Genomic DNA, 10,950 nt, shown 5'->3' with positions numbered 1-10,950 from the left:
CAGTGATTTAAATGAAGTCGAAAAAAAATCTCTATCAAACAGTCTGAGTATGAATCCTAGTCAAAAGCAACGAGTTAGATGAATTAGAAAAAGAAATCTCTATCAAACAGTCTGACTATGAATCCTACTCAAAAGCAACGAGTTAGATGAATTAGAAAAGTAAACCCTCATTAAACAGTCTGACTATGAATCCTGACCAAAGCATCGATTTGCACGAATTATAAAAAATAAACCCTTAATTAAAACTCACCAAAGTCACAATATACAAAACAACCACTTTAACAACAACCTTCAAAATTTTGGAATTACGATTATAGAACAAAGAATGACAAAAAGACGTCGCAAGTGGTTTCAACGAACAGCCAGAATGGCCGAGCTGCAACGAGCGTGCAGAAAAACATACACTTGCAGCTTCCCCTGATACTTGTCCGACCGGCTCCGAATAAGGTGCGCATTTTTAAGTTTCTGGACCTTGAAGCCCGGTAGGCTGCTTTGTGCATGAAAATACGCGCAATGTCGCGACGGAGAAATATCGATGGGAGAAATGAACAACGGGAAAATCGAGGAGCAATCGTCAAACAGTCTGAGAGGTAAGAGAGCGTCGACGAGCATGAATTGTTTAGCGGCCAGAGGCTATTAACACGTTGGCTGACAGACTAATACTAGTGGAAATTTCGACGAGGCTAAAGCTTTGTTTCGAACGATTAGAAACTTTATAATTTAACAATTGAGGTAGCACTTAGTTTTCCAACACAGACAGACTTATTTTGTTTAACGTCTCGCCATTGGAATTACTTCTTTCAATTATTTACTGAAAGTCACCCATATATAGATAACTGGACTTTTCACTTAAAGAAGCAAACAAATCAATTCCGAAGAAGTTAAAGGAAATAAATCTGCATAGAATTGGTGAATTTTGAGAAGCAGTGATGCAATAACAAGTGCAAGATAAAATGCAATAAAAATCAGTTACACTTGTATAGAAACGAAGTGTTAGGCTCATATTTTTTACAAGTATTAGCGATTGGCAGTCAACCTGTTGAAGCATCACATGTCAAGGCTCGAACCTTGAGCTCGGCAAATGAGACCAGGCTGTAATGAACAAAGAAATAAATTATTAAATTGACCGTTAAAGTAAGCAATTATTTACACTGGAGTACTTAAAGAATTTTGTGTCCTTTCAATTTTTATAATAACTCTTCCATGGAATATGACTCGATAAACGTCCTCACGTAAATCGTGATATCTTTACGTACGGTTTATTGGCACCTATTGCAGCAATGGTCTTTTGTATCGAAAGCACTCATTGTTTCCGGCGGAGATTTCCAAGTGCGTAGAGATCGTACAAGGAAACGATACCGATGGCCCTGATAAAACGTTATCGAAGACCAGCAACGTTTCGTCGCCCGATAGAAGAACCATTTTGCAATAGCGAATTCGAGGAAAATGAATCCCTTCGAACGAGTGTTATCGGAGGAAATGAATGGGCCGTTTTTGGAACCAGACTGGTTGGCGTTCACAATGGATGTGGACATCCTTTTACAGTGATATGGAATCACTGATTAGTAATCAACCAATTATGGAACGTGTCAAATTTAAGAGGGGACTCCGACTTTCTGGATTAAATAGATTTCTTTATGTTAACATTCTTATTAAAAGAAACTGGTGAAAATAAGAGTACTGTCTTAAAATAAACAATTTTCTAAGCAGATGATTTACTTCCATTTGATCTATTAAAAGTATGTTCCTCGATGAAAATAATTAAGACGTTACCGTCAGACTAATAATCCTGGAAATTCCTACGAGGCTAAAATTTTGTTTCTACGCGATTAGTCTAGTTCTACACGAGACCGTCGAAATTATCGAAATTATCGAAATATAAAAACTAACAGTGAAGCAGATAGGGAACCCCCATGGAGAACGGAAGCATTTTATGCCTGAGAGTAACGGAAGGTAAGACCCTTTTTTCGATTCTCGACGATGATGCCTGACGGATGATTCACACTTCGGTGAAATGCAATAGATTCATCAGTGGCGCTTAAAATAAATGACTCACGCGGCAGACACTGTTGCTGGGGCACGTTTCTCTGATCCGAACTTCCTTGGATACGAAAGTTCGCTTCGCGAAGTGTAATATCGACGAATACGACGCAACGCTATTAAACGTAATTAAGACGGTTCAATTGAGCGCAATTAAAATAATGAATTCGTTGAAAAATAACAATCGAGAGATGGTAGCTCGTTAGCTGAAGAATATTTCAAAGTCTCCTTGGAATATTAACAATCGAGGATCGCGTTTCGACAATCTTGATCAGAAGTAACTATTGTTTCCTTCGGTCAGGAGGATAAGACGCTTTTTCTGACGCATTGGTTAATACCGGTTCGTGTTTTTCGTAGAAAATGGAACCTCGGAACCAGAACGGGCAATCGGTGTCGCAAGAACCACTGAATTCGAATTATCACGAAATCGAGGTGAGAAGTTACGTCGCGATCTACAAAGAAAAGATTTCAGTTGGATCGTTGGCGTTGTTGAGACAACGAGATAAAGAAGATGAAAGCGACTGGTTAATGTTAAAACCATAAGTGCTTTGATATAAAAGAAAATTAATCTATGGAAAGAAACATGCATTTCCATTGGTGTAAAAATAATGCAATTATCGAGTGCACATGCGGATGCATTATATAAGAAAATTTGACAAGTACAGGACTCTTTGAATCATTCATCCTCTTCCACATTTTTATCTAACAGCATCATCTAGCAGATTTGTTACATTTATTTATTTATGTGGTCCAATAGCATGCATCTCAGTTTTTAGTAAACACCAAAATTGACTGATTCGCATCAGTTCATGTTCATCAAAGTTACACGGACTCATAGAGGGTTAAAAATATACCGAAATTCATATAATCTACCCTATCTACCCCTATAAGAATTCCCCGAGTAGCTTTTTGTTACTCAAATTTTCTCTGCAAGGAAAAGAATTTAACTCAGACAATCGACGTTTCTGCGTCGATAATGAAATATCAAACGAGATAAAAGGAAACTGACGAATATTAAAGAAACAAACGAGTGACAAATGCTATTGCGTCAAGGAAAATTGTTCGTGTTCGTCTGCACCTGAACTGAAATTGCTGTCATCGCGCTTCCCTGCCGGATTGCGAAACGAGAATGAATGCTTTCAAGCGAGCTGAGCATCCACGGTCGGAAGTGGCGATTCGATGGTCGCCAATAAAAAGCGAAGGTGAACGGAAGAATTATCTAACTATAAAATTGTACACCGCCGGTGACGGTATTATTCGAGATGAAACGCGTTTATTGACAGTGTAATCTTCTGCCACGTGCTACGGGCGCATCCTGTGCTTCCTGGTATCGCTCGATATCATCGCCTATGCGCCAGGTTCCGGTAACCCGACACGTAATGAACGTACTAAAAAAGAACGACGAGTTATGGAAATATTAGACGAAGTCCCAATAGATACGAGGAAATCTTTTCTTGCGAGTCGTAATAAATTTCATCTCGAGCGTCGATCAAATAGGAGTCTCGTCTTGTTTATGAAACGGTGCTCTAACTTGTTCCAATTTTATTCCATCGTGAATTTAACATGTTCGTTGCCACGTCATACAGAAATGGGTGATAGGAATTTTCATTAAAGAACTAGAAAAATTAATTTCAAAGTCAAGACGGTAGTGAAAATAAATCTGAGTAAGATTCGTGAATTTGCCCAGGTTACAAAATTAAATCCTAGGGCAAGCGTTAACCCTCTATGCCACTCTGTGGGCTCGCGTAACTTTCAAGTTGCGTGCTTAATTATGAAATATAATGTAATATAATACATCTTTTCATATAACTTTCAAGTTACATGCTCAATTGTGAAATAAATGCACCATAAACTTTAAATAACAAATTAAACGCCTTCCAAGTTGTCTGCAGAAAGAAAGTTTGGGCCACAGAGGGTTAAACTACCTGATCTTTCATATGTTGGAGACAAAATTTGAACTCTGTAGAAATCTTTAAAAGTTTCAATCTAACAAACAACGTACTAAAAAAGAATGAATCTTCGTAACGTATCCGATTCTGCTACGAGAGATACTGTAACCAGTAAACGGATGGTGTGTTAACCTGTTGCTTCGAAACCACAATTGACACAGCCTGATAAGTGGACAGAATCTGATTTTGAAAGCTTAGATAATGAGCGTAACATTTCAGGGCCACGCAGAGTTGTAAAGAAGACTCTATGTACAGTATTTAATTTCGTTTCGTTTCGTTTCATTTAGTGCAATGCATGGCATTGCGCTAGAGGAACGGAAAATCCAAAATGTCAAGCAAAGTTTCCAACGAGGAAAACTCGATCGTTTCAAGCGTATTCGAATCGATCTTTACGATCGTTCCTCGAACGCTACAATTTTCACGCAAATCGGCATTAATAAGCGTACAACTTCCAGTCGCGTGACCGATCCCAACGCGGAGAGGCTCGTTCTCACGTGACGCGGTCACTAAAGCTGACCGCACACTCCGTCGAACGTAACGCGACAGTTTTTGGATCGAATCGGCTGACATACGCGGAACAATTATCGCAGCTTCTATGTGTAACAAGCTTGTTGTCGGTTCAAGTATTTTTAACCGTTTGCACTCGAGAGGTGACTCTCAATCAGCATTAGTTTTCATGTAGCAAATCTACAATATCTATGGTTTCTTTCGGTTCGAAAAGAATTCGATTTTACTAGTAATTTACTACTACTAATTAATCTACTACTAATTTCTACATCTGACAAATTCAATTTCTATCCTATTTTTGACTTGGCTTGACTTGGTTCGGTATCGTCGCGTTTGTGTTGGTTTGGGAGTGTGTGAGCGGCTTAACGTTTTATCGTGTTCCGCATATTATGCATATACGCGTATACGTTGATGTATATGCGACACAGGAAACGCACACGTGCACGGCGGATCGAGAATGGAAAACAGAGCGTGCAGCGTGGTCGAGGGATCGATATACCGGCAGGATCCTGCGATCTGAACTTGCGATTACGCGAAATCGAACGATACACTCGCGTCTACAGCTTTGATGATTTCAGAACGTCTACAGAGTATTTTGCAGAGTACTTTGTTTCGTTTCCTTGGAGGGATGCTGCGAGTCATAAAATTTAGCAATCCCTATTCGATTGTTTCTCATAGTTGAGTATTATTGAAAAAATTGTTTAATTTCCAGGTGACTTTGACGAGGAGACATCCAAGCTCATGGCGTTGCCAAGGTGTGGCGTTAAAGACAAAGTTGGTCCAGGATTTGGAAGATCGAAGCGATACGCTCTTCAAGGTAAATAAAATAAAAAATTAAAATAAATAAAATGAACTAAGTACGACGGAAATAAAGATATAAAAATCTCGTCAAACAGACGAAGCAATTGCGTTTTAAAATTTTGATCGCGGATTTTAAAACGTTAGATTCGATTATTTAATCGGTCGCGATCGATACATACTCGCAGACGTTAACATCAGAACCGACACGCCATCGTTTCCTATCCGACCTCATCGAGACGGAGTCGCATTAATATTCCATACGATAATAACAGTTATCAGAATTACGTAAGGCTCGACAATTCTGCGGTTGCATTCTGAAACGATTCCGTCACGAATAATTATTGAAATAGCTATGAATAATTAATCAACGCTTATCTTCGACTTGCACGTTCTCGAAATTCATGGTCACGCCGCGTGTTAGGTAAATTAACAAAGAGTTCGCTTATAACAATAATTAATCATGTTCAATCAGGGCTACGATGACATTTTGCTCATTAAAATGTTGTTAGTTTGAATATTCAATCTTCCAATTTAATACAGAAAATTAATTTCTCGATGAATAATAATAGCGAAGAAGCGTTAAACAAATCCCAATAAAAAGAACGGAATGTTCAAATTTCGCAACGGAATGGTTTCGTGGTGCAAGAAATGTTTAACAGGTGTTACTTTAACATCCTGCCTCATTTACCGTCAATGCAAAGTCAGTCACCCTAAACAGGTCATGCGCATCTGTATCGCAGCTATTTGTCAGATACTCCGCCATGCATTTTTTAGGCATCGAAATTGTTCCAAGTGCACTTCCGATCGCCCTACTAAGATCGATGTTTAAACAGGAATATTTACCATTTTATTACATTAAAGTATCAACATAGTAATGAATCGCACAAACTACTTTGAAATTTGGTGTTATAACTATATGTGCACTCTCAGATTATGTGACTGAGGGAAGATTAAAAATTGTATGGTTTTTCTTCATAAATAAATGGTAAGTTTATCTTGGAAAGGCGCAGAATTAATTTCCACACTTAATACTTCAAACGAAAACTTCAATCACTACCTTAGAATAAACTAGAACAATCCAATCTAACTTATCCAAACCCCTGTACCTATCTCTGAAAGACAATTCCTCTCGAACTTTCTTCGTCTAGAGTCATAGAAAATCACCCTTTGGCCGCGAGTCACGCCAGTTAATTACCTGCGATCGCGCAGATCGCAGAAGTCGCGCTAATTAATCACGCGCGTTTCTCGGAAGAAACGAAATCATCGATGCTTGACACATGCCCGCACAATCACAGACCGCGCAGAATAACCCAGCGATCTCGATTCGATCGCGAGCTTCGATCGATCTAGCCGTGACTTTGAACCTCGCGTGGAAATTCCTGGCTTCAAGCGAACAAACCCGCGGCGGCGAGATCACCCATGCGTGCATCCTACTCGTGCTCTATTCGCATAAAATAGGGGCCTAACTGTGACCCACTAGAGCAGAGGTTCCCAAACTTTGGCTAGAAAATTCAGAAATTACCATTATTCTTAGCAGACAAATTTGAGCCGTTCAATATTGATTAACTCCACAAAACAACAAGTTGAAAAATGCCTTCTGAAACAAATTATTTATTATTTAATGGTCAACAAAATTTTGTCGTTCAATGGTGTTGATCTTTATCATTCAGGAAACTTATTATAAATATAAAAAGTTATACCAAGTGATTTGACACTTACTTTTAAGATTTTTCTAAAAGTGGAGTTAATCGATTCGTCTAGTGAACGGCCCGTTTCAGAACGCGAATCTTCTCGTTAATTGGCTTCCGCTATAGCTCGGAGGTGCTCATAGGGTTAACAAAAAACATTGAAAGCATTTCTAATCAGACAAATTTGGGAATCCCTGTGTCAAAGCGTTGGTGGAACGATCGAGATGGAACGACCTCGGTCACAATTGTTTTGTAACCCGAGTCTATAGACCAACACGGTTTGTTAGTCATTAAATGTTTCGTCGCCTGTTTCGACGAGCAAACAGGGTGCAAAAGGATTTCAGCTTCGACGAACGCACGCGCTTTTCAGAAACGAAGCCATGAAACACAAAAAAAAATTCAATGAACCCGCATTCACAAGCGAAACATCTAAATTCCAAGACAGACAAAATTCGTGCGAACAACGCAAACTAAAAACACTCACCCAAGAACACTCAAGAACACATATAATAATCTTCGGAGGCGACTCAAACACGCACAAACGTACCATCTTCCGCGATCCACGCGTTTAAAAATAAACAGTTGCACAACGAACAAAACGCTCCAACAATAATTGCTACACACGAGAACAATTGTTACATAAATGAAGGTTGCAAAACGACGAACATGTTCTCCATAAAAATGATCAATTATGGAAACATCACCTTTGTTTCAAATTCTACGTCCTGCATTTTTCACGTCGCAAATATTTTTGTCCCGTTTTTTTCATACACCGTCATCGTTTCTGCGCAGGATCGAGATGGCGCGTGAAGAAACTGACGTACAAGATCAGCAAGTATCCGCGAAATTTGCCGCAGCATAAAGTCGACACCGAGCTGAACAAAGCGTTCAAAGTGTGGTCGGAATACACTGATCTCACCTTCATCCAAAAGAAATCTGGCCAGGTGAGTCGAGTGACAATCGTAACGCGAGTCAGAAATTGTTTTCTCCAGGGAGGAAAAAAGAGAAGAAACGGAGTTCACAGAAGATTTGCACAGAAGCTTTTTTGTGAAAGCGATACTGGTCTTTCTTGGCTCGCTTCTATACGGTGTGCCAAGTAAATGTACCAAGTCATCATTCCATTTATAATATTAACATTCTATAAGTCCGTGTAACTTTCAGGTCACACGCTAATATATCGACATTTTACCAAATAATTTCAATTCCCTCACAAGATAGGTTTATGACTTGTTACACATGCTTAGTCCACCCTGCATAAACAGTATGATGTCTCTGCAGTGAACTGTGACATCCACATTGCATACGTTTTGTCACATAAAAAGCTTCAGTGAAATCTAAAACACAAAAGTTGATATAATGTTACTCGTATCTCTGAAATATCATTTGTTTTCCATAGGTCCACATCGAAATTAGGTTCGAGAAGGGCGAACACGGTGACGGAGATCCCTTCGACGGACCTGGTGGCACTCTGGCTCACGCTTACTTCCCTGTTTACGGTGGCGATGCCCATTTCGACGACGCTGAACAATGGACCATCGACAGCTACCGCGGTACCAATCTCTTTCAAGTCGCTGCCCACGAGTTTGGACATTCCCTTGGTTTGAGTCACAGCGATGTCAAGACCGCCCTTATGGCACCCTTCTATCGCGGCTACGAGCCCTACTTCCGGTTGGACGACGACGACGTTCAGGGTATTCAGGTAGGCAAACGTGAATACCAATTTTTAACGCGTTCATCGCCACTTCACTCACATATGAATATCAGGGCTTTTAACTACGGAACTAAATAACATAATTTTGAAGATAAGATGTTAAAGACGATAAATCTGGTTGCGAATGATGAATTTCGATAAAGTTTTAAAAATAAATACTACGACGAACGTTAGATTAATAGGTTTCGATTGTCTCGAAACTAAATTTAATTCTTACAGAAATGTTGAGAAATATCCATGTGTAAAAATAAGTCCTACGCGATTACAACAGTAGCCTCATGGTAGGATGCACAGGTAGACATACGATACTAAATTTTGAGAAGAAAAATTCTATGGTCCATTCATCGGAAGCATTCATGTTTGAAATGGTAAAAACCTTGACGGAACGAGTACTAATTTACATTGGTTCACTGCAGGCTTTGTACGGAAAGAAGTCAGTGAATGCTGGGGGAATCCCAACTGGGCCGAAATTCGGAACCACGACTACATCACCGCCTAGCGAGGAAGACTCGGAACTCTGTACGGACCCTAAGGTCGACACGATGTTCAATTCAGCAGAGGGGCACATGTATGCGTTCAAGGGTGCGTATTTGTTCCAATTACCACGAAGAAATATAGATAAATAAATAACAGAATACTTTCCCCGTTGTCATAACGTACTATTAAGTCGTCACAAAAGTTTCTTTCGCGACTCAGTTGTATCGTGTTACTGTGTTCATATAAACAAACAATCCTATCTCTCAAAAGTTGATGTTATAACAGAGCAAAGTGAACACAATTCATTAATGTAACATAAAACATGAAATGCGCACTTTTAGAAAGAAACTTTTCAGACAACCCATAATACAAATTCATGGAACTGAACGACCCGTGTTCTAAATAATTAATTTATCTTCAGGTGATCGTTACTGGAGATTGACCGCGGACGGTGTAGCAGTTGGCTACCCGAAACTCATTTCTCACTCGTGGAAAGGTCTGCCAGGGAACATAGACGCTGCCTTCACTTATAAAAACGGCAAGACTTACTTCTTCAAGGTAGGAAGCTTGTAAAATACGTGCCATTTTATTGTCGCGCGATATGTACGTGTAGATGAAATAAATAATTGAATTTTTGCAGGGTTCCAAATACTGGAGATACGTGGGCAAGAGGATGGACGGGGATTACCCGAAAGAAATCAGTGAAGGTTTCACAGGAATTCCAGACAACATCGACACCGTGACCGTTTGGACCGGAAACGGCAAGATCTACTTCTACAAGGGCACCAAATTCTGGAGGTTCGACCCCGCGCAGAAGCCACCGGTGAAGAACACATATCCTAAACTGATCTCAAACTGGGAAGGCATCCCAGATAATCTCGACGCGTCGATCGTTTATCGCGGTTACACGTACTTCTTCAAGGGCGACGCTTATTATCGATTCAACGACAGGACATTCTCCGTGAGTACTTTATCTTTCCCCACAAATAAAACATTCACGATTCCACATATGACGAATCACATATTTAACATTAATCTGAGTAAATGTTACTGCAGATAGTGTTCAATATACATAGATTAAAAGCTAGATAAAACACAGCAAGTCATGAGTGATCCATACAATGAGTGAGTTGCAAGGATAAATGGATAACAACTCTTAAATCGCGTGCACATTCCGTGACGAATTTTTTAAGCCGAAAGGTTCGAGAAAATATTTATGCCCACTTACCTTTACTCAGACGACATTGGGAATTTTTCAGATGGACGTTGCCGATCCAGCGTTCCCGAGATCGACAGCCTACTGGTGGTTCGGGTGCAGATCCGCTAACAAGGGAACATTAGGTAATGTCCAATGGCTACGAGAAAATCCTGACGACTCTTTCCCGTATGCTGGCATCCTAGAGTCCGTCGGCGGTGACTTTGATGATGATGATGACAGGGAGGGTGACGTAGGAGACATCATCCTAGACGCAGGTACTAAAGCTTCATTCGAGTCAAACCAGATTCTTAACTCGCCATGAAAAGTTTCAGTATCCACTTCTTTCCGATCTAAACAGTACAAGCAAACTGTGATAAATGTAAATACTTGACTTGCAATTCATCTTAGTCTCCTTCTTTTGAAGAAGAAATAAAGGGCTAAGGGTTTCAGAAAGATTTATATTCTACTGTTAAGAAGAAAAAAAAAATTTTCATTGAATCTCGCTAGTTATTATGACCTATATTTTAATGTTATTACTTGAATATATTAATGGATAAAAGCATAGTGATGTTTATAGTA

General features: G+C 39.6%; 1 protein-coding gene and 1 long non-coding RNA gene across 7 annotated transcripts in view; one reads left to right on the top strand and one right to left on the bottom strand.

Annotated features, from left to right (window-relative positions):
* The window catches only part of LOC128877623 (matrix metalloproteinase-14), a 48,942-nt gene that overhangs the window by 31,765 nt on the left and 6,227 nt on the right, over positions 1 to 10,950 (top strand). For 2 of the 4 annotated variants that reach the window (XM_054125095.1, XM_054125096.1), the window contains exons 3-9: positions 5,209 to 5,313; positions 7,778 to 7,929; positions 8,382 to 8,684; positions 9,113 to 9,278; positions 9,595 to 9,731; positions 9,814 to 10,134; positions 10,433 to 10,514. In XM_054125095.1, the coding sequence (XP_053981070.1) occupies positions 5,209 to 5,313; positions 7,778 to 7,929; positions 8,382 to 8,684; positions 9,113 to 9,278; positions 9,595 to 9,731; positions 9,814 to 10,134; positions 10,433 to 10,514 (1,266 nt within the window). Of the gene's footprint in view, positions 1 to 5,208; positions 5,314 to 7,777; positions 7,930 to 8,381; positions 8,685 to 9,112; positions 9,279 to 9,594; positions 9,732 to 9,813; positions 10,135 to 10,432; positions 10,647 to 10,950 lie in introns of all 4 variants that reach the window. The other 2 variants (XM_054125093.1, XM_054125094.1) reach the window with 1 other exon arrangement.
* LOC128877632 (uncharacterized) overlaps positions 1 to 10,950 on the bottom strand; it is a 160,755-nt gene that overhangs the window by 145,736 nt on the left and 4,069 nt on the right. For 2 of the 3 annotated variants that reach the window (XR_008457274.1, XR_008457273.1), the window contains exon 5: positions 10,402 to 10,636. This is a non-coding gene — a long non-coding RNA (uncharacterized LOC128877632). Of the gene's footprint in view, positions 1 to 10,401; positions 10,722 to 10,950 lie in introns of those variants that run through there. The other variant, XR_008457272.1, reaches the window with a different exon arrangement.

This window comes from Hylaeus volcanicus, chromosome 5 (genome assembly GCF_026283585.1).
Source record: "Hylaeus volcanicus isolate JK05 chromosome 5, UHH_iyHylVolc1.0_haploid, whole genome shotgun sequence".
NCBI lineage: Eukaryota > Metazoa > Arthropoda > Insecta > Hymenoptera > Colletidae > Hylaeus > Hylaeus volcanicus.
Note: the sequence above shows the minus strand (reverse complement) of the source record. Positions and strands in the feature narration are given on the sequence as shown.